Raw genomic sequence first — 24,692 nt, forward strand, 5'->3', positions numbered from 1 at the left:
CTCTCATCACATACTTAAATAATTGAAAATTATATATGTCAATCTTTTGTGAAAATATTAAAGTAGCTATCTCTGTCTTACTTTAATTATACTCACGTCACTTTCAATGAAACGGCTCAATTGATGATCGCGCATGCATGAGAGGAGAAACGAGCGAGAAAATTTCGCTCGTATTGCATATGAGGACCGTATTTCACGGTTAATCATCCTCCTCTCTTCATTGTACACATAGTACGAGAAAAAACTAACGTAACGTAAACCAAGGCACACAAGATGAGCTACATACAATTCATGACAGGATAAATGGAGCACTGTGTTCTGATATAAAACGTCATAACCGCATGTATTCGCATTTGTTCTCACGCGGTGGACGCGTATTAGAATAAGAAAAAAAAGAGAAAGGGGAAAGAGAGAGAGGCAGCAGGAGAGGGGGGGGGGGGGAGGAAGGTGCCGGAAGAGCGACATGGCTTATTCCATAACATCTCCGTTTCTTCTGCTTTTACTTCAGTCGGCGCTCATCAATCACCATGTTTTGCTACATCCCGGTAATTCACAGCGAGCATCGCCAAAAGTAAAAGTATAAAAGAGATATGCAACAGTACTTACAGTATTTTTGCAAAAGAATTCAAGGATTGCAGAGATGGAAAAAAGAAATTTTTATATATATGTACGTCCAGTAAACAAGTCTGTTTTCTTTACAGATGGAGAAGTTGATTTATGTCCCCATAATTTATGTAGTTTTATTATTCTCTTATACATTGTACTTCCCGTAAATAATGTAGGAAAGTTAATTCTCTCTTAATTCCATGATGCTAAATATATGATTTCTTTTTTAATATGATTTATCTTACATGTTATGGAACTAAAACAAATTTTATCACTCCACGTTGTATAATTTCATTTTATAGATGCATAAAAGATCTGATGTATTTTATTTCAAAAATTTCGAAAAGAAAAATATTAATTGCTCAATTTTTTTAATATGCAAGAAAGGAAGCTTGGACAAAGATTGCAAACGAAGAATTATGATACACGCTATGTCGCAAACTTGAAAAATAATCTCACTATACACGTCGAGACAAAGTGTATCCGCATCTCCATGCTCAAAATTCGGATCCAGGCTCACCCCTAGGATGCGTAAAGATGAATAAGTGCTGTGCATGAGTGAAAATTAATACTGCACACCATGCAGAAATAAAAGAGAGAGAAAGACCAAAAGACACACGATGAAAATGGAGACGGCTCTAGTTTTAGCGAAACCCTTGATGATTATATTGTATTTAGGCTCTTGGAAAAAAAAAACTCAACGAAATTATAAACGAATTATAACGAATTTATCAACAGGCGAACCGCAATTTAGTGAAGCTTGCGCAAATATTAGAGTCAATATTAGAGCCAAATCCTCTCGCGCGAAATAGCTAAATGCTCGCGAATACGAGAGGTAACAGTTGCCAAGGTATTTGCAAATGCGTGGACTATATGCTTGATTAGTGTACTCCCCGCAAATGCAAGATCCTTGCGCATACAAAGACCGCTGGTTCTTGTAAACGCGAACCGCTTACCAACGTGAAGATCGTACTTAGCGAGGATCTCATCAATGCAGAAGCAGCGGTTTAGCAAATCCTTGCAAACGTACGTATCATAATATTAGCGAACTGCACGCAAATACGAAGCCATCATCTTGAAACATTTCACGAGAACGCTTATAGTTCGATATACCGTAATCGTGTAAAAATAAAAAGTATCCCGCAAGCTTTTATAATTAAATAATAGTAATTATATTGAAATGTGATTTAAAATTATGCGTATTTATAAAAATAATTTAGTCGCGGTAAATAAGATACTTTCTAAGGCTTTCTAATACACAAATCTAATAAAAAAATCTAAACGAACGTAAAGTTTGCTTTAACGGTAGAGCCGCCCCCAGAGGGTGAGAGAAACACAGCGAGCGAGTTTAGCGGTGAATTAGTTACCTTCCACATGAGGTTTTTGTTAAGGTGGCCCCAAGTGGCGGTGGCAGATTTGGGGATATTGGGAGCTGAGGGTAAGAAGGCGTGACGTGCGTACGGCAGGGTGGCCACGATGTGAGCCTCGGTCGAGGCGGATTCATCTGGCACCGGTACTGCCGGCTGCCTATCGACTATCGCCCAGCTTCGACCGGATACCAAGTACTGCAAAAGCAACCAATCCGCCATTCCCCCTTAACCCTTTGTTTACTGATAAGCAGGCTCGGCTCTGTCAGTATCGTTCGTGTATTTAAGTGTATGCGTGTGAATGGATGATATATATTCTCTAGATAATTATTCCATACGTGTAATCACTGCCAGAAAAATTGAAATATATCATATTTATATAAAATCAGAATTTTTGATGATTAATATTTGCATAGATTCAATACAGATTGTCGTTTCAGTAAACAAAGAGTTTTTCAACTACTACATTGATTTTAGAAGCAACTCTGTTTCATCAGAATCGCAGAACAGGAAATTGAATGAATTTGCCTCGATGCAAAAATGTTGGAGAATTTGACATTTCTTTGGAAACACACTTGTGGATCAATATTTCTTTTATCTATTATAATTTTTTTAGTTCTGCATTCTAATTATATTCAAATTTTTCTTTCAGTTAACTAGATTGTCTCTTTTGTTCAAACAAAATATTAATTAATCTTTATAGTCTGTAAAGTTATATGAAACATTAATTAAATTATTTAAAAAGTCTGAAAAGAATAATATATAACATTAGCTTCATTAACTAGCGTCATAAATAGCGGCTACATAATCTTGTCCATAAATACACGTGTTCCCAATTGAAATCACAGGGCTGGGAAGACCGGAAGGCTTAGCTAAGCTTCTCGCGATCGATGAAGCAGAGAGACAAGAGACCTCGTGCACCAATTAGGATACATAATTGCGTGGACACGGGGAAGAGGAAGGGCGCGTAAATTCCGCACGACACGGAGGGAGATATGAGCGCTGTACATATCCAGCGGTATCTCGCGCGACGCGCGGCGCCGGAAGCAGAACAGATTTAACCCATGTGGGAGCGAATCTACGACGTAGCGCTCTGAGATACGCGACGTCGACACGCACCCTGAAGGGCTCTCCCTGGACACATCGCGGCCTCCTTCCCTCCTTCTCGTCCTTTGGCGGACGAGCGTGTTTGTTATACCAGTACGACACGTGATTGCACTTGTTTCGAGATTCTATAGAGACGGGTCACGCGACCGCTACCGGCCGGACTTCCGGTCTTAACGAAACCTACGACCTGGCGAATCTGACACAGATCGAGAAAGACTCGCTGTACGATTGGATGAATTATCTTTGCAATGATGATGAAATTTTGAAGCGTGTGGATTAAACGATGTTTAAAATAAGAGCAAGTCAAAGAAGCTGTTCGCATCAACAATATTGAATTATCTGAAAACTTGAATTTATAAATGTCCATTATTCATATTTAGAAAGAAACTGAATCGAAAGGTATGTTCCTTTAAAATCTTCGAGTGGCAAAATTTAATTATATTCTTGTAAATCTCTTTCGAAATAATTGAATTCTGTCTCCTACAGAATTTGAAAGTTTTAAAGAAGCGATGAAATAATTGCCAATCTAGTTTTGTTCTACCTGAAAGTTTTCTCTGTACTTTATCTCATGGATATGCGTTAATCAGCAAAACGCATCTAACGGATAGGAATAGAGAGAAAGAAAGAGAGATAGAGAGCAAAAGTGGCCAGTGAATGAGCATATGTGATGCGGTGAAAGTGTGACAGATGTAACAGATTAATCTTCACCCGATCTTTCTTTTTTCTTTCATTTTTCGTTAAGTGGTTGATCGTGTAAGTGCCTGTGCGAGCATTTGATTATTTTTTAATTCTTTATACTTAAAGCGCAAGTTCGATCTTATCATCATTATGGTTAATAAAATTAATTTTTAATATACTTATTTCTTGCATTTTTTATCGATGAAAACATCGCAATTTTATACAAAATAAAAAACTGATATTTCAATCAACAAAAAATAAATAGTAACATTTTTGCGTTTTCTTTTATAAACAAATTATAAAATAATATTGCTTGAATTACGACAAATTAATGAATTAATAAATATGATTTCTGCAATTCGGTAAATAATACTATATGCGCGACAAGTGTAAAGAGATTAAATATGCGTTTGGCATGTGAAATATGTCGGCGAATTCGATGGAAAACGCACTTTTACGCAAACAGTTGCAAGCGCAATATAACAATCGTCATGCGCGTGCATTCGCATCTTCGAAAAAACGTTTTCAATCGATCGCTTGTTCAGAGAGAGGTGGAAAAAACCACTTAATTATACTTGAAGCGCGTTCAGGCGGAATACGGAAGAACAATGAGTGCAAGAGAGCAAAACGATGTGAAATGCGATGTGTGAGTGCCTGCATAGAGTGCATCTCTACGTACTCCGCCCTTCGCGTGTCTAGTTAGAATTAGGTTCACTGGTACATTACGAATCTTTCTAAACGTATACCCTTTCCTATTGCCGACGAAGTTCATTTGTTTAAACTCCTCCGTCATGGATTTGATTGGTAATGAGAATATAAAAAAAAGAATTAACAATTAAATAAAACAAAAATTTTTACATCATATTATCATGATAAATTAATGTTTTTCAAATTATTTCAACATTTGCTTTCATATTTCTTGAAATTATTTTATATACATACATATAACACTTTTTGTGTGCAAAAAATTTATACATTACAAAATAAAATAAATATAATAAATTAATAAAAGTTTCCTTATATGATGATAAGAAATATGAATAGGATACATTATCAAAGAGATTTGCCTCACTTGAAACGAAGAACTAATCATTATTTTGCTAATTAAATAAAATTTGTTTGACATATTAAGTATATGGTGAATACAAGGATTAACGAGAGGAGGCAATACAATAGCAAATGTAATATTGATGATTCTAAATCATGATGGCATAGTTGTAACTAATGTTACGATTTTTTTTCTACCCGTATTCAAAATTATTTCTATGATTGGGCAAAAGGCAGTAATTAACAAATAAAATCTATATTTTTTTAATTATCTCTACCAAGCTACAAATATATGTATATATGCATATCAATGATTTTAATAACATATTTAAAATGTTTACATAACTTTATGTAAAATTAGTCAATAAAAAGATGCAAAACTTTATAGTTTCAAATTTTTCATTACTTTATTTAGTAGGCATTTAATATATTCCAGAATCGTTCAATATAAAAATTTAATTAATTTATTTAATATTTAATTGCTAAATTTGACTTACCAAATTACTTCAACAGCTCAACTCCAACTATTCTCTGTGTAAAATATCCGTTTCGAGGAAATTACGTCACTTACTGCCTTTTACCTGATCACAGATTTCATTGATGATCCGGAAAACCTGAAATGAACGATGAATCGCGCGAAATCGCGCTCTTCGTGGTGAGAAAGGGAACGAGCCAGGGTGAGAGGGTACAAAGTAGCCAGCAACCGCGTTACACCAAACCCCGAGGCCAGATAAGAAGCACGGAAATCACCACTGTTAGTAGGAAGTCTTGCGGGCGAGCGTGCTCGCGAGAGTGCGAATTCGAGTATTCGTGCTATGCCTGCCTTCCGTGCATTATTTACAGAATAGGGGACATCGACCATTATCAAATTGATAATGTGAAAACATCTTTAGCCAACTTTCTTTTTAAGAAAAGATAAATGTATTTTTTTTCTAAAACATATCATACATAAATGTTAAGATTTTTCAAATTAAGATTTCTTTCAAAATATTTTGCAAGAGAATTTTTTAAACTTTGTAAAAGAAAAAAACTAATAATAAGATAATAAGATAAAATAAAAAAAGACATAATAGTAATAAAAAAGATGACATTACTGGTTCCGAAAGTCAAAATATAACAAATCTAATTATTAGAGAAATAAAATTTCATAGTCATATAAAAATAACTATTTTCCATCATAAAATCGATACATTTTTTTATCAATGCGATATATATAATTCTAGATATTAAATATATATTTTTATATTTTTAAACTGTTTTGAAACTAAGTGATATGTTTTAACTTATTTAAATTCGACAATTAAATTTTCTTCAAAAAAATTAAACATTTATATTTAAAATTCTCGAGAGATTGTCGTTGTTCATTACTTAATCTTTCAAACAAGAAATGCCAGAATAAGAAAGAGAGAAATTTCTTAATTGGAATAACAAGATCAAAGTATTAATGATAAATTAAAATTAAATCAAGAGGTACCGAATTTCATTTATTTCTTTAACGAGCGCAAAATCGCACTCAATATTAAACGATAATTTATTTTAACAAAATTTGACACATATTAAAGTTATTATACATAATAATAAATAAAAGAATAAGTAAGACACAAAAAATGCCAGTTTTGATAAAGAAAAATAACATTTAATATAACTGTATAGAAAAAAAATGTTATAAATTTAAATCTTATTTCTCTTATCGCTTTATAATCTTTTTTTTTTTAGAAAAATTTAAACGTAAAAATTAAACATAAATATAAGTGAGCAATTTAATAATGACAATTAAAAATTTTGCAATTAATAAAATTGTATATTTATGTATATATTTACGTTTTGAATAAAACATGAATTTTTAGAAAAAAAAAGCAATCATAATTTAAAATCATTATAATATTTCAAAATTAAAAGAATTTAAACAAAAAATTCGTGTTTGAACGTTATAAAACTTCTTACATTTTCAGTTACTTTTAATATTAAAGTTCGCTCTTGCTGGCGTTTTCCTACAAGCCGTTCTATAACAGCATACACGAGCACGTTCAACCATCTCTTCTAAATACATTTTTTTATCTCGTCAGTTTCTTTGTCTCTCTCTCTCTCTCTTTCTTTCTCTCTTTCTCACTCTATTTTTGTCGGCCAATTCTCTTGGACTCTCTGAGCGCGATAGAATCGAAAGAGTCGAATGGTTCGTTAAATGCCTTTTAACTCGCCGTTCTGCGAGTCAGTTTTTGAAGTGATTTGCTGACAAAAAAAGCTTTCGGACACATTTTTCGTTTCGAGCATTAAAGCCGAGTGTACACTTAGTAAAATAATTATAAATAGAGCTCTCAGAAAACAATAATCTGACATATTCATGAAGAGTTTTTATAAATTTATATTTGTATAAAACAAAGATTCTTCTAAATTTTTAGTTGTATAACCGTAACCGTAGTCGTACAAAAATTATTCTCAATTCTATACCTATACATATGTAAAAGAATTTTAGAATAAAAAAAAAATACATATTTTTATATGAAAATTTTATACTTGCAATTCACTGTCAAAAAAAAAAAGAGAAAAATCTCGAAAGTACACTAAGCCTTATGAATAAAGGCAACAAAGCAAGATGCTTGCACACCTCAAATATATCCTGCAATAAATTTAATATAATATATTAACAATATATTAAGATAAGAAAAAAAGACGTATTTTAGTTAAAACTCTATTGTTCTATTAATTAATATATTATAAGGACAAAATTGAGGACCAAATAATCACATCTAGCGCTAAATATGTAACGGACTAAGATCTATTTACACGCGCTGAGAGAATCGAGAGAGATAGACAGAAACCGTAATTCACGTGAAAAGACTATGACTAGCAACAATTTTTCAATCATGAAGGGGACAAGCTTAAAGGAAGGCAGGCTTGAGTTCTGAGCGGCAGGCAAAAAGTGAGCGATAATAATTAATTACAGACGGAGCATACTTGTGTTATTTATAATCATACTGGAAAGAGCAAAGCGAGAAAAGAATATATAGAGAACAAAAAAGGGAGAAACGCAATTCATCGATATTCGGGGATTGTTCCCATGAGAGCATACACAAGTTGTTACATATGCTTATCTAATTTTGTCTATACAAAAAAAAAAAATACATTGAATTGCGTATTTCATGATAGTACCAAGTATTGCACCGTCATTGCTATATTATGAAAAAAAGTGAGAGAGGGAGAGGAAAGACGCACGTTCCCCCTTCAGACTCCTACAATTCCAATTTCTTGATTACTCCATGAAAGAACAAGTAACCAACATTCTTGCAAAAATTATTATATGTACTAATTTTTGCAAATATGACGTGATTCTGCATATAACTATTTTTTTAAGTAGAATAAAAAAAAAATATTAAATATATATATCTCAAATGTGATTCTTAATTTAATTAATAACTTTAAACGAATTAAATTTATAATTAACTTTTTATTAATCTTGTTAGTAAAATCAGATATAGAAAATTACTACCACTTGATCAATTACTAGCAAAGACTTTCAAAATCAATTTAAAAAGATACAAAATGACGCAACATTTGTAAAAATTATGATCTGAATTTTCATAAGAAATATCGGTCACTCTAATTTCGCGGAGCAATCTTTCTACTTCGCTTCGTTATCCGCGCATTTTGGTTTGGTGTATAAGCGGCATTTGGATACCTTGCTGGGTGAGATGCCTATTGTGGTTGCTAGGTGCCATCATGTGCATCTGGTGTGCCCCGACCGGCGATCTCAGCGACAAATTGTTCAGGTTCACGTTTATCGAAAGATTCGTATTGTTACAGGTGGTCAGGTTGTTGTGATTGTTGGGCGGTGACGTGGTGCTAACGTTGGTACCCACATTGGTGGCCGCATGGGGTGACAGTCCAGAGCTGTCGGTAGTGGGGGCCGACGGATTCGACGAGGTGTTGTGCGAGGCGAAGTCCTTGCCACCGTTGGCGCCGCCGGTGCCGCCGCTGCCACCGGTGGAACCGGCCGTGCCGCCCGTCACCGTCTTCGAGCACCTCAGGCATTTCGGCAGCCAGGAATGGCGGCGCACGAACTTTCTGTATTCTTTCCTCACCTGCAAGAGTGAAACAGAACCCGCCCGACCCGACAAAACGAGTTTAACGGTGCGTGAAAGAACTAAAGGTTTGTGCGAGACAGCGTGCGGATACGTCACGTGCGTCTCTTCGCGTCTGATACATGAGAATTGCAGACTGCAGAAAGTTGCAGACAGCCTCGCAAAGAATAACAAATCGTGTACGTTTAAAATTGTTTTAAAAAATAAAGAAACTACATTTATGTGTTTTATTCAAAATTTATATGAATTTATATATATTTGTATATACTCTATTTATATTAAATATATAAATAAAATTTATATACTTATACTATTTTTTTTTTAAAAAAGTTGAAAGGAAGCTGTCTGCAGCTATTTGTGAGAATATTGTGCAATGTAAATATGAAGATTCGCAATTCTGGTGCCGATTTAATGAGAAATGAAAATAACAACGGTGCTTCTCGCGATGACAACAAAAAAAGTTAAATTCTTGAGAAAAATATAATAAGCATACTACGGGTGACAAAAGTGCGAAGTAAACGCACAAGAAATTGTATTACCACAACACTTTATTAAACATCATTTTCTCATCTCCATGTTCTGAGCAAAATAATACGATGTTAACATGATTATCGTCTCGGCGATCTTAATTAGTTTCAATCCATTATGTAATCCATTATTACGATATATGTTAAACTTAAGTGATATATGTAAGAAATTTTTCAATTTTTAAATTTGTATAAAAATTTATACAAAAAATAGAAATACATAGATTTATAAAAGATCGTTACAAACTTGCTGCTATTAATCTCATTCTAAAGAAATATAAAATGTACACAATTTTTTTTACAAACAACAAAGTATAATAACATTTTACTACATCAATCGTTCATCAAAAAGATGCAATAAAAATGATAGGAAGCGTATCGATGCAAAATTAAATTGTTATTATAAAGAATTGCGCGAGACTATTCTTATGCGATAAAAATTACATTTTCTATCATATTACATATTTCTCGAATAACTTCGAAGTTTGTTGTCTATTTTCTCTCTCCGGGAACATTCGGCAATGTTACCAGAACTGTCTAAATCAAGGCGGACTTCTGTGCCCCGACGTATTCCCTTACCTTCTCGTTCTGTACGCAATGGAACACAAAGATAAACAGCCCCTGGAGACTGTTCAATACGGTGAAGATGTACGCCATCACAACGGACTCTTGGTTTAAGTAGAGGAGCCCGAATGTCCAGGTCAGACCTAGTAGAAACACTAGCACGATAGCGCCCCGCAGCCAGGCCCTGATCAGAAGATACAGGATAATAAATTACATCGAAGAACAGCTAGTCCCAGGTTTCTGTTATACAATACAAATCGCGATGGCGGCGCTTAAAGGGGATCAATGTATAATCGCGTAAAATCTCTAGAATATACATTTTGTCGAAAAATCCAAATCATGTACGATATCTCGTGTGTGTATCTTCTAAAAAAACTCAGGATCAATTGTGTTATTTAAGTTTTTTGTAGTAATGTAATAAAAAAAATGATTGATACACGTAAATCCGATAGTTCCACATATTTGTTACAATTAATCCTAAAATAAATATGTCATGTACCACTAAAAATTTTTAAAAAAGTTCTATATAAAAAAGATATCTGCTTATATTTTATGCTAGTGATAAAAAAATTTTTAAATGATTGCAATCAATCCCAAATTTCTTCAGTCGATCACAATACACGGTTTAAATACTTAGAATTAGTAAATGTGACGTTGAAGAGAAAAAAATAACGCTGCTGTCACGTAGCTGTCGTGAGACACGCGACGTTTAAGTATTACGACATTATGCAGAGCCCGGGCTTTTATTTTCGCCAGCACTGCTTTAAGCGTCGCCAAAATCGCGACGTCTTATCTAAATCGTTGTGATTAGAACGTAACGTTACACAGGTAGGCGGATATATCTCTACGGTATACTTTCACGTCTATCTACTTGTAAATCAGGCGTAATACCCGAAACTAAGGAAAATACTACATGCAGTGAACCGTTGTGTCTACTCACAGGAAATGCAAGTGCTATATTAAATATAACGAATATACAGTTATTATAGTCAATGTTAGCTATTATGTTAATATGAAATTGACATGAACAAGATGGCAACATTTTCATTACAAAGCAATTAAAAAATATAAAGAAAGTGATTATCTAGAGAAAAGAAAATGATCTTTCATCAATTTTAATAACTATATTATTTAATAATCAAAATTAAATAATTTACTATAAAATTATACAAAAAAATTAATTATATACATATTTAATAATATTATTCGTCTTAAGTATAGCAATATAAATAATAAGTTCTCAATTAAAACAAAAAATATTGTAAAAATTCAGAATAATTAAATAAATCATACTGTTTATATTTTTTTAATTGTGAAATATAGCATATTTTTACGAAAGTTTAATTCTCATAAAATAAAATTATTTATTATTTTATTATAACCATTTACTTTGAAATCCGTAATCTTCAAATATTATAAATAAATTTACACTTTCTTCAACTGTTGTATTAATTACATTGTGCGCACACAAATATGTTACATTGAATGAAACCGCGTTTCCGGTGAGTATCACATTATCACATATGGTGAGTGTTTCGATGTATGATGTGAGAGATTAAAGATTACGGCTACGTTCACAAAATCAGTGTGAAATGATACTCGAATAGCTTAATTAAAATGAAATGGACTAAAGAAAAAAAAATAATTAAACGAGCGAAATGGTGATTAATGACGATGTTAACGATATGATGGGTGAGTAATAATAAAAATGGTAAATATCTTACAAGTGCGCTTGCAATTTGTTGGGAAGAGCATTCTCTTCCTTTCCACTACCAACCACGCCATGCAGAAGAATGTAGAACAGTGTAGACAGAAGTGGGTAGAAGATTTAATACAAAAATGAAACAAGACAGCAGTTAGGTGATTGTTCCGGCACCATCAATTAATTGATTATAATGTTTTGATTTGCGATGCTCGATTCGCATTAAATTTTTTCTGAGCAAAACACTTTATTGCTCGCAAGTAAAATGATTATTGCAATCGTTATGATTAATTATGTCAATTATGCGAATAAAAAATTATTATACATAGCAACAGAAATGTTTTTTAATACGCGGCATTATAAAAAACATTATTTGTAATAATACGAATCGAGATTGCAACAATTTTTTCATTACCACCATCACCAAATTATATACATATTTTCAAAATAGAGACAAATTTTTCTTTTCTTTTATAATAATTTTACACAAATTATACTTCCTTTCACAAAATTTGTAACTTAAATGTCACGATATACAGGATGTCCCAAAGAAAGGATGGATATATCAAGATATTTTTACAATCTTTTGTTCATACAATTATGAAATAAAAATTCACAGGTATAATAATCTGTGAAATTTCAACTCTATGAAATCGTACCAGAAACTTTAAAATCTAACATTTACAGATTAAAAAATTTGTATATTATATTTTGTATTTTCAAAGCATTTAAAAATTATAATTAAAAAACTCACGTTTTTTGGCAACACTTATTGTTAGTATTATGCATAAAATGCATTATTTTTGAAAATTGAAAAATTTGCAAAATAAAAGATGCGTAAAAATATTTTTATCTCAACCGCATATAGTTATTTCGGTGACTTTTTTCAATCATCCTGAAATGGTACACCCTGCATACGACGATCTGTGTAATCGGACGATATACTCTCGTGTATATCCTAAAATGATATATCGTGTATATATCACAGCAATACAGTGGTGTGTCGAACGAGAACGAAATCTGCGGTCATTCCAAACATAGGACTCAAAAAAACAAAACCAAAAAATCAGCATGGCCGCCAAAAGATGCGTGACAACAAGATCCGCGTTCGGGAGATCTCTTTAAGCAAGTAAAGCTTGCGAACGTGTAAACCGAAAGCATCAAACAAACATCTTCGGATACTACACTTCGACGGGAGGATCAAATCTCGAATGTGACGGACAACGGACGGACTCGATTGACGTACGGTATATACAGTTCGTAATTTACGGTGGTTTACTATAGAACAAGCTACTAGGGATCACTGTGCTTACTTTGCGCTAGCCAGTCGGGAATGCTCTTTACTCTTCATGGCCACAGTGGTGTTGGCGTGTCGACACATCATGTAGATCGCCATCGATAGAAATACCAGATTCGCCTGCGAAAATGACGGTTAAAATTGATTAGATAACGGCGTTTTAGATACTGCTACAAAAATCTAAAAAAAAAATGTCACTACAATGTTAATATAATTATCACATTAATATGTGGAGTAGTTGCAAGGATTGTACATCGTTAACTTTACTCAACATACTTTTCTTCAAGTCGATCAATTGCATTGTTTGACTAATTAATAATATATCAGCTAATTACCAATATAACGAGTATCGCAGGCCCAACGAAGCTGAAGATGAAATAATTATCTGCCCGCAGCCAGCAATACTGATCAGTACCGTAGCTGAGTGGATCAATTATACAGGAAATTGCTACAACCAGCAGCGGCGCGCCATATGCGACCAGATAATACCATCGCAGCCGAGATTTTTCCGCTTCAAAGACTTCGATTAGCATCACGTATAATTGGAATCCTGCGACGTGATATAAAGTAGAAAATAAATAACGATAGAACAGAATATATTATACAAGTTGTACCCTGAATAAGACAACTGAATTAATTAACCTTCAAGGAACATCCAAGCAAACGCGCACAAGAAGAAGAAGTGCAATAAGCCGGCTACAATGCCACAGACAATCCTTTGATTCGTCTGACCAATCCCGCAAACAAAGAGTACCTCGGCTATCAGTAGACACACGCAGAGATTCTTGTGAATCGTCGTCCTATCCGACTGTAAAGAAAATCCGGGTGTGAGGAAAAAAATTATATTCCGCTGCAATTGAACGCCGATCGGTATACATATATGTATATGTATATCGCACAGTTTTATCTATATATATATATATATTACCTTCAGTCCGCGAAATAATTGAAATGTGAGAATGGCTAGAACGAGACAGACGACGGAAATGATGCAGCCTATATACGTGATGATCTGCAGAGCGACTTGATGAGCGATGTCCAGCCGGACGGCGTGCACGTCCATCAGCACGGCAAAGTTCGTCAGGTGATTGCATTCGCACACAGTGTGAGTCTCGTTGGTCTTTTGTATCTGGCATCCCTCGTCCGACCATGCGCTACATGAAATAAATAAGGTATCGCGTGTATAGGAGGTATTCACATTATTCGCTTTGTTGATCGTTTTCCACCCAATATACAGAATGCGTTTAAAATCCAACCATCCATATTTTATGGATTTTCAAATTATATATTTTACGATTGAGCTTTTCTTGTTAAGGACTATAAAAATTATTCAATGTTGAAAGTAAAAAATTAGATTTTTAAATAAAGAATTTATTTTAAAATCTTATTTTTCAATCGATTTTAAATAATCTTTTTATCAAATTTATGTATTAAAATATCAAATTTCTTAATCTCTCTCAAGTTTCAAATAAAGCAGAAAAAGTGAAGAAATAAATAATGTTGCGAGCGTTGTATATAGCGCAATGAAGATATGAGAAGAAAATTGAAGATAAAGAAATAAGAGAGGAAAACTCTTTCTCCCCGTATTTTCCTAGCATTGCGTAAAGTGGAAATAGGATCGGATGAAGGCGAAATTACCTCAAGATGTAATCCCAGAAGACGCAAGTAGGGTTGGTGACATTCTCGACCACCAGATGCCTGAAATACACCCGGACGGGTTCCGAAAGCTGTATGTGCCGGCCTTTTCCTAAGGACGCCGAGATAACTTTGCTGTTGAGAATACGGGTGGTGTTCCTCCGCGACAGGGGCTGGGGATCGTCGCTCATGACGACGGACGGCGACTCGGCTTGCGGCTGCAGTATCTCCTCGAGTCTGTCAAATGCCATGAAGACCAGCCGCACGACGCCGTTCTCGCTGCTATCCACCAAAGCGCCCCTGGTAAGTTCCACACGATCGTTCGAGACGGTCCACTTCTGCTGGGCGGCCTCGCTGGGGAAAACTTCCAGCTCGTTGTCGATGTTACGCGCTTCCAGTACGCGAACTTCCATCACTGTGGTGAAGACACGCACGCGACTAATTAAGCGAGTAGGTGTTCCATTCCCTCGGCGCGGTTAATGCGCTCCGTGAGAATTTTAGCCGTAAATTCGCGGAAGACGCGAATTAAATTACGACAATGCAGCAGTTTTCAAACTCGTACATTGAAATTGTATATTCATTTTCAGTATAAAATTTAATTTTTCCACAAATAAATATATAAGTAAATTAATTAAAACAAACTTACTGGTGAGACTGAAGAATTTCACTATGTTTTATAAAGTGTAAAGTGTTACGTATATAATTGTAATATACTTTTAAATGTAAGTTTGAAATATAAATTTTTTTCAAAAATATTAACTAAACATAAAAGTTATTTTAATTAATTAAATATATTAGGTACTATGGTAAGATGCATGTGTTACAAGTTGAAAACTACCGCAACGGAAATTAATTTTCTTCGACTTTTATTCATGCGATTAAATAAAATGAAAAAGAGCATTTTAATAAAATAATTTCATCAAAAATTTAATTACATCAAATTCGTCAAAGACGTTAATTATCGAAAATAGTGCGATATTTCTAATACTGATTTCTAACTGCATTTTGTCACGCAATAAACGATTAAGAAATGATCGCGGTATCAATCAGTAGCGCTGCCAGGAAGAAGGACTTAATGCGATTTCGATTTTTCTTCTCGAAGAGAGGACGTTACATAGCATCCGACCGGCTGTCGCTCATCATCTTTTCCCTTCTTCCTCCAACACTTTTTGCCCTTCACCGCGTTATGCAGTTTATCAAGCGTGCATCTGATGACGCCATGATGCACGTACACTGCGGCTCAATCAAGCAGCGACGCACTTCCGGGAAGTAAATCAAGTCGCTCGTAATTCTACCGCTATTTTGTAATAATAATAGCGCGCGCCCGCCGCATACTCGCCGGATTACAACGTAATCCGGGCGGGTACCGGAGAATTACGATGGATTCAGATCTATATTTTATCTATACCGGAGATTACCGGGTGTTAGATACGCGAACGATATAAATCATTTGATTGCTCGCGACGAACGCCGAAGGCATATGGAACGTGCGTTCGTTGCGTGACTTTCAAAATGCTGAAACGAAAATGGCTACACCGGAGGGATGACAATTTTATTTCAAGATAAATTACACTATTATATAAATTCTAGGTTGTCTGGAAAAAAATATGTAAACCGAAATTGTTATTAAAGTTAAATCACGTTCATCAAGTTAAATAATATTAATTATCTCTCATAAATCACACACAAGTAAATTTATAAGCCTTAAGATATGCTAGAAGATATATAATTCTTTTCTATATAATGTTTTTAGATAATATAATGTATTTTTATTTTTAATTTATGTATTTGAGAAGATGCGTTAGAGAAGCTTGAATAAAAAAAAAAATATTTTTTTCTTTAGATTGAAAATCAGATTGCGATCCTACCTTACCTGACGGATAATATTAAACTTATTTTATATTAAATTTATTTGTAATTTTAAGATTATATTTTACACTTATCTAGGAACAGATCTGAACAGATAATAAGACTATAAGTAGAACAAAATAATAATCGAATAAATAAAAGAGATATTCTTATAAGATTCTTAATGTTCGCTCCCTATCTGACATGGAAGGATATAATAAATGCATATTTTGTAAATTACTGCAGCAATTACTAATCATCATTAGCAGTACTCACGTATGTTTTTGCCCTCGTGTATAATAGTCTTCTCGTGCGTGAGCGTGTCGGCCAATAAGAAGGCGTTCTCCTCGAGCCCGATCAGCAGCGACGTAGCGACCCTCATCTGCTCTTGATGACTGAGATCTTTCCAGGACGCCATTTGCGCCTTGTCGAGCAGATTGCTGCCGGTCCTCACTACACCCTGGAGGAGCTCCGTGACGCTGACTTCCCTCTGATTCGAATCCTGATAAGTCTTTATGTCCAGCGCCATCTTCTCGGCCATGTTTTTGATGATTTTCGTGGTGATCATCATGTCGCCGCCGTACAAACCGCGGCTGTTGTTGGTCACTTGCGAGAGCTCTCTGCTGATGCCGAGGATCACGTCGCCGTCCGTCACGCGATTTTCCAGCGTGGTCAACCAGACGGACCGGCACTCGCTCAAGTCTGGAGTATCGCGGTGCCAGGAAGCAGAGTCTCCTCGGGCGAGACATCGCCATCTAGCTAGACCGTTGGCACCGCCGGGACAGCTTTGCACGGCCACGTCGCCGGCCCTGGTCGTGTTCCAGTTCAAGTTCCTGGCTTGCACCGGGGGACACACCTGTCTACCGTAATCGTACAACTGACCGTTCGAGCTGGACTCCGGATACAGTGTGCTAGGTACTGTAACAACAGTGGTTACGGTTCGCTCAGTTTCGTTGTCTTAAATGGCTATCTCAGATTATAACGACCGTAGCTAACGGCACGGCGTTAATGCGATATCGGCGTCACGACGTCCTCGGGGACGCAGCTCGGTGCGCAACGACGCTCGGAAATGGAATTTCGGTTCTCCCCGAGGAATCTTAATGCTTCGTCGCGATTGCAGCAGAAATGCGCCGTTTAGCGACAATTTATAGACAACAGAAATGTATTCACGTATTGTAGAGAGTGATAAGAAAGTAAAAAAAAAAAAAATATATATATATATATTTATTGTATATAAAGTAGATAATAGCGATCCGTCTTTAGACCTGTTATGACTACATCAGCTGTTATGACTATGTAATCTCGGTCATCTATCATGCTTATGGCACGCTATCTGATACGAGCGGCTTAGCTTCAAAGTCAATTCATAGATTCGTGGATCCATAACGGAATATCGGATATAGCTTGTGTAATGATATTGCTGCAGTTATCGTTACAAGGTTATCGAATAATTAACTATATAATATAATTAATCTGGCAATCGAAAGAAGAGACAAAGAAACTTTAAAAAATCTCAAATTATGTATTAACAGCAAAAAGAATAAGAGAAATCGTGTTAAATTAATCTTATTATATTAATATAATAAAAATATAAATCAAATTTCTCAAATATATATATTTGTTCCTTAACAATAATTCTAGTTTTAAAATATTTGCAGTTAAAGATTATTATGCAAATAGATAAATATATTAAAACGTGAATAATTAATGTCATATATATATATATATATATATATATATATATATATATATATATATATATATATATAATTTAAACACGTAACGTACATTTTATATTTTTACATATATAATATTCCTTTTTTTTCCTTTTTAAAAAAATATTTAATTCAAGGTATCAATATTATTGTTTGAAATAACACATTATTATCTAATGTTTCGCAGAAGGAGAGAGATACTTACCAGTGGTCCTTCGACTGGTTCTCCAGGGAGCGAAGGTGGACGTTGTCGTAGCTTGAGTGGTCTCTGGTATAATCGGCGTCATTGCCGGACCATTTGCCGAAGGACCGTTCGCAGGAGGTATTAAGTCTTGGTCCTCCTCGTCGATTTCGCTGTCGACGGAGGACCTTGTTGACGTAGGACTGAAAATGAAAGAAGCTCTTCATTTTCAAAAGAGAGAAGTGACTCTTTATCCTCAAATACATCAAACTTTATGACGATCGTGTAGATTGCGCTTAATATAAATTAACGACACGAAAAAAAAAAGAAAAATTTCTTCCGGATGGTGTGCCATCAGCGATTGACGTTAATGACCGATAGGCAAAATAAATAAACTTCTTTTCTCGTCCACTGTATTTACGTATATATGACATTTGATAACAATGATATAAAATATACGCAAATATGATTCTGGATTAAAGCCTAAATTTCTCGGCTTTTTAGCCTATCAAGTTTTGCCTATGTTTATGTAGCACACTCACCTCGCCGGCGTTGTTATCGGCATCGCTGGGGTGGACGGGGCCGGCGGCTGCTGTGGCGGCTGTTGCGCTGCCGGTACCGTAATCCTCGAGGGAGGCCTGACGGTCGGCTTAGCGGTGCTCCAGACGCTCGGCTGCGAAGTTATGAACCACGGCGGACTCGGCCGAGACGTTGTCGTGGTGGTGGCTGCTGCAAATGTGTTTCGTCGAGATCGAATTTAATGAGGATGGAAAGATCGGTGAATGGCGCGAAGAAACTACTTTCGTAGAGAAGCGGAGAGTCGAGGGAGAGCTCGTGTCTACGAGCTTATCGGAATAGGAGACTGAGTATAATTAAGAAGAAAAGTGATTTCAGGGGTGCGGGATATTTAAGGCTTTCGAGAGGTCTTCGACTCGAGAATATCAAACTTGCCCCTCTTCTCTCTCTCTTTCTCTCTCTCTCTCTCTCTTTCTTTCTTTCTCTCCTCTCTCTCCCTCTCAGATTAATACGATGGGGAGCTTATCTTCCTCGTCGAATTTATATGGGATTCTGGTTAATCATTTGATAGAGTTTGAATGAACTGTCTGTACTTTGCGTATATTCCCCGATAGGGACTGAAGAGAATGAGATATCTACTGCTCGGAGATATTGAGATACTCTCTTCTCTGTTTTTCTTGGCCCGCTACGTTGGGAAAAGCTTATCCACTGTATCGGATTTATATCGGATTCTTGTTAATCGTAATCATTCGATAAAGCTTGAATAAATCTCTTTTTGAGAAGAGCAGATATGAATATGGTAAATACGATAATATTGGAAATTTATATTAAAATATTTGATACATCTAACTGATCAAGATCATTTTATAAATTATGTAAATAACATTTCTTTGATAAGATAAAAATTAAGACAATGTTAACAAAATAAAAATATATATAAAAATATCAATTTTTAAATAGTAAACACAATTTTTAAGTATAATTTTGAAATATGATTTTTAAGTAAACAGCTTTTTGACAATCTTATTAAAAGTAGAGGAAAAATATTATTATTTAAAGGAAATATTATTAAACATATGTAATATCAATATTGCTTAATATTTCTATTAAAATTATTTTGTCTATACAATATCTATTATTATTTCTCTAGTATCAAAGATAGAAAACATGGAAAACCTATCACTCTTTCCTTGGAAATGATATCGAGTTTTACAATTACTGAACGAACGCGATAAATGAAAATTTAAAAAAATCTCAAGCTATCATTTCGGATATAAATTTCTCATCCGAGAAGCATTTCGCAAGTAGAAAATTCAAAGGGTCAAAGAATAGAGATGGAGAGAAAGAGAGCACAAAATTAGATTATACGGTTCAATATCGCAAGTGTATCTAGTCGTTGAGAAGAAAATCCTTAATCTATAAATCTATAGAATAGTGATGATATATTAATTTTTAAGTGGAATATAATCCGTGTATTTTTGCCACACTATGTATTATATATAGATCATTATTATTAACCGAAGAAGTTAAAAAAGTGATAAAAAAGATAAAATATCAGTCATTGATATTTGTTGTGACTAAAGCTAAGATGAGCATATACGTTTATATAAGAAAAGAGAGAAGAGTTGATTTTAACTCTCTCAAGTTGGAAGGATATTAACAGTTTTGGCTATTCGAATCTCCTATCGAATCTCCGCAAAATTAAATGTGTGACATACAAAGTCAAAGATTAAAAGTTGCAAGAAAAAAAAACAAATAAAAAAATAAAAAAGAATTTAGATATCATCACTAAAAAATATGCATGTCTTAAAATTATAATGCATTGTTAATAAAAAAAAAAAACGGTACTTTTAATATTTATACTCGTATTTCTTATATTAATTAAATTAATGTCAATCGTTAATCATATTTAATTCTGAAATTTAGAAACGAGAGAATAAATAATAAATACTATAAAACTAGACTAAAAGAAAATGTAATATATATACAGAAAATATATTCTCAAAACTAATTTTAAATTACTTTTATTTAAAAGAAAAAAAATTAATTTTTCTATATTTCTTTCTTTCTTATATTTATCTTTCTTCCTGAAATAATGTTAATAATTTACAACCTTACTGAAGTTTTTCGCAAAGTCCAATAATTTTTATGTAGACAAGAAAATGTAAAAGTGGAAAAGTTTTACTTACCAGACACACACCGATAGTGCGCTTCGAGATATTTGTGTGTGTTCGGGCAAGGATCGCCGAATTGCAACGTGGACGCAACGATGCTGCAGTTCTGCTGGTCGTTGCACCTGGACGGGGATTCGACTCGCGTTTAACAAAATGACCATGGTACACTCTTACCACGTGTACCGCCATGGATCTTATTTCTTTCATTTCTTCGATACAGATGGGAAATGAGAGCAACGCTCTCAGGGAGAGACTTTTTCGTCGAAATTCATCCATTCCATTCGCAATATTAATAGTAATATAATATATTCTTAATAAATTTTGGATTGAAGAGAATTGGGAAAGAGATTAAACTCTTCTTGGTCTAATTTTAACTTTTAATTGAAAATTAAAAATATGCAGTTGTGTTGTGGAATTTTATGTCTCTTATTTCATCAGAAGAATATATTCCTTTAAAATATTAGATAATATTTAATTTATTTCTCAATTATTAAAGAATTGTTATGTATAATATAAAAAGTAAATAAATTACATAAAATTGCAAAATAACAAAAAAATAGAGTAAACTAAAATAATGTAGCTTCTTTTTCAGACGTCAAGTAAAATTATAAAATAACAAGAATAAAATGGAGAAATAGTTAAGTACGAAAAAAGGGTTTAAAACATCCTATCCTACACCGATCAATTTAGTAGAAAAGAAACATTTTTTTTTGCTGCTCAAAGTCCAAAATTATGAAGCTTTTACGCAGCATCGTGAACGAGAGACGAATCCCTTGAGATTTCTCGCGTAAATCCTCGATCCCGAAAATGTCAAAATAAAAAAAAAATGTAAACCAACCTAAACACTGGTAGTGAGCCTCGATGTACTTTCCAGTCCCAGGACAAGGATCTTCCTCGAAAACGTCGCTGCGCACGTCCACCGAGCAGGAATTACGATGATTGCACCTGCAATCGTCACGTGTGCGAAAACGTCACCCAGCGGAACGACTTTATAGCAATTTCCAAATTCTTCGCGGAATCACCAATTGAGAATCAGATGAACACGACTCTCGCGCATTTTGGTATCTCGATCTCATTACTGATATTGTATAAATATAACTCGAATCTTCTTCAATATTTTATACATGATTCATAAAAATTCTCAAAATTGTAATTTCGCAACGCGGTCTAATAATGTAAACGAACTTTCAAAAAATATCCATGTAATGCTAATTGAAGTAAAAAATCTTTTCCACTTGAATAAAATTCGTAAAAAATAGATTTAATAGTAATTTTATCAAATTTGAAAAATAAATTTAATTTATTTGAATATTCTTTATAATATTCACACTTTTTTGCAATTATTTGATACATTAAATAAACTCTATTCTCCTTAGAAAAATTCACGAATGCTTTTAGGAATTTTTCTTCAAGTATTAAAAGCGATTTGTTAGTCTCACTGCAATTTTGGAACGAAAGCTTGATTCGTTTGCTGAGTTTTGTTGAATCCGTTATATCACGATTGTTTTCGTATGCATGTTAACGTGTAACAAAGAACAATGGGTTAGTAATGGCATGTTCGAAACAGTTTCAGATATAAGCACAAGTTAAGCGCTCAAGGTAAGATAGGCGAGACTCTAGTCCCAAATCCCGACAAAGGGACACGATCTGTGTGCACGAGAAAGTGTGTCTAGAAGTGTATCAGATTTGAATTACAGTCGGCTCATTAATATATCCCACGGTATATGTATATACAAAGATTAACCACATGCAGAGAATATACCTCCAATTAAATATAGACAAATTATCGTGCAGTTCGCGAGATTAGCAAATTCTCGAATTATTGCCATACTATATTGCCATTAATTATTATATATAATTTTATGTTCATTAATTTATGATGACAATTCTCATTTCAAAATGAAACTTGATTTCTTCATTCAGTTAAATTAACATTCGTTATAAAATCAATTTTGTTGCATCGAAACTCATTCGCAAATTTTATCGTTCATATACGCTTTATCAATTAATAAATTTTTTAACCAATATATGTATTTATTTAGTTTTGTCTTTTGTTAAATCTTTTTTTGTGGCATATTTGAAGTTTGTTCGCGCTAACTGAAAAAATAATTATGACGAGTTTTACTCGTTGCGAGAAAGCAAATTTTTTTCGTAGACGTAAAATCGCGACGCTTTGAAGGACAGGAAAGCGGAACGACTCGTCCACTCATCGTTAGGTCGCGGAATTATTTTCTTCCGGAAGAATCTCGGCAATTCGCCACTGCGTTCTCGTTACAACTATGGGACTTGAAAATATTTAGTTCGCAGTATTGTAGTAATAAACTTTCCGCCTCGCCGGATTGTCGAGCACGCTCGACATGGCTTCGCTGCGTTAAGGATTTTATCGTTGGTGAATTTTCAAAGAAGAACTCTTCTGGAAATTTTCGTCGCAAAGTACAATAGAAATAGAGAGTATTTCATTTCGAAACAATCGAGGTATCTTCCCATTAACATTGTAAATATTTTTTTTTGATTTAAATTCTATGAAAAATTTGATTTCTGAAAAATTTTTAACGCGCTTAAAAGACAATCGCTTAAAAAAAACAATTTATTTCATTATAATAAATACAAATATAAAGCGTTCCCTGACCTATTGTACTTTCTTTCAACGAATTCTACGCGATTAAACATATTATCATCATATTTTATATGCTTCAAAAGCACTGCAGCTGATAAAATTTAGATTTAATCTATTTCATTTATTAAAAAGAGAGCTAAACAGAAGATAGTATTTTTAAATTTCTATACAAATAGTTGAGTAATGGAAGATTTTAATTATTGTAATTTAAATGGAGTAATTATTTAAATATGTATGTATATACGTAAAAATAAAAAAACGTTTTTAAAAATCATTAAAAATATACAGAAATGATTCAGCTTAACGCGTGAAAATCTAAAAATAATTTTGTCTACTGTATATTTTTGCGCTTAATTCCTTAAAAATATATTATTAATATGCAGCTACAAAATAGCAGATTTTTGTGAGTTGTGCATGTATGTGTTCGTTTGTTTATATCTTGTCAATAATCGTTGAGTTTGTTTTAATAGTCCGCTTGTCGATCCAGAGCATAAAACTATCGTTATATCACTCGGTAAAAATAAAATTTACGTAACAACTTTAACGAGAACACGATGTGTAGTGTATTATATGTGTGTATAACACGACATTTGCAAGTACGTTCAATGTCGTGTGCTAATTGAATTGTCTTAACTATTAATTCGAGAGTAAATGCTAGAGAATCCGAATCTTATGTATACGAAACATTATTTTCTTCCAACTCAAAGAGAGAAAGATTAGATAAAATAGATCAATATAAATTTACGCAGAAAATATAACTTAATTTAATATTTAAAAAAATGCATTTATGTTTTTATCTGAACATTAATATTAAAATATTATTCGAAATATTATTTAAATATTTTACGTGTGCATATAGTAGATATAAAACAGTACATACTCTTTAAAAACATTCAACGATGTCCAAAATAATATCCTTCCTCCGTTTCAATATTTTTTATTATAGATAAGACTTTCCGTCTTGAAGTGACGACGCGACGAAGTAAAAAGCCTCGTCTACAATGAGTCGTTGATCGCTGGTCGTAAGAAATT

The 24,692-nt window shown here is 33.9% G+C and overlaps 1 protein-coding gene across 10 annotated transcripts in view; it reads right to left on the minus strand.

Annotated features, from left to right (window-relative positions):
• Nucleotides 1-24,692, minus strand: part of LOC140666485 (latrophilin Cirl) — a 418,870-nt gene that overhangs the window by 6,371 nt on the left and 387,807 nt on the right. For 4 of the 10 annotated variants that reach the window (XM_072893726.1, XM_072893727.1, XM_072893725.1 and 1 more), the window contains 13 exons: nucleotides 21,059-21,165; nucleotides 18,896-19,082; nucleotides 18,378-18,556; nucleotides 16,734-17,375; nucleotides 14,613-15,024; nucleotides 13,903-14,128; nucleotides 13,617-13,782; nucleotides 13,310-13,524; nucleotides 12,991-13,094; nucleotides 11,700-11,744; nucleotides 9,991-10,159; nucleotides 8,663-8,884; nucleotides 1,974-2,171 (listed from right to left, as the gene is read on the minus strand). In XM_072893726.1, coding sequence (XP_072749827.1) covers nucleotides 1,974-2,171; nucleotides 8,663-8,884; nucleotides 9,991-10,159; nucleotides 11,700-11,744; nucleotides 12,991-13,094; nucleotides 13,310-13,524; nucleotides 13,617-13,782; nucleotides 13,903-14,128; nucleotides 14,613-15,024; nucleotides 16,734-17,375; nucleotides 18,378-18,556; nucleotides 18,896-19,082; nucleotides 21,059-21,165 — 2,872 coding nt within the window. Of the gene's footprint in view, nucleotides 1-1,973; nucleotides 2,172-8,481; nucleotides 8,885-9,990; nucleotides 10,160-11,699; nucleotides 11,745-12,990; nucleotides 13,095-13,309; nucleotides 13,525-13,616; nucleotides 13,783-13,902; nucleotides 14,129-14,612; nucleotides 15,025-16,733; nucleotides 17,376-18,377; nucleotides 18,557-18,895; nucleotides 19,083-21,058; nucleotides 21,166-21,881; nucleotides 21,989-24,692 lie in introns of those variants that run through there. The other 6 variants (XM_072893730.1, XM_072893728.1, XM_072893729.1 and 3 more) reach the window with 6 other exon arrangements.

Source organism: Anoplolepis gracilipes, chromosome 6, assembly GCF_047496725.1.
Source record: "Anoplolepis gracilipes chromosome 6, ASM4749672v1, whole genome shotgun sequence".
Taxonomy (NCBI): Eukaryota; Metazoa; Arthropoda; class Insecta; order Hymenoptera; family Formicidae; genus Anoplolepis; species Anoplolepis gracilipes.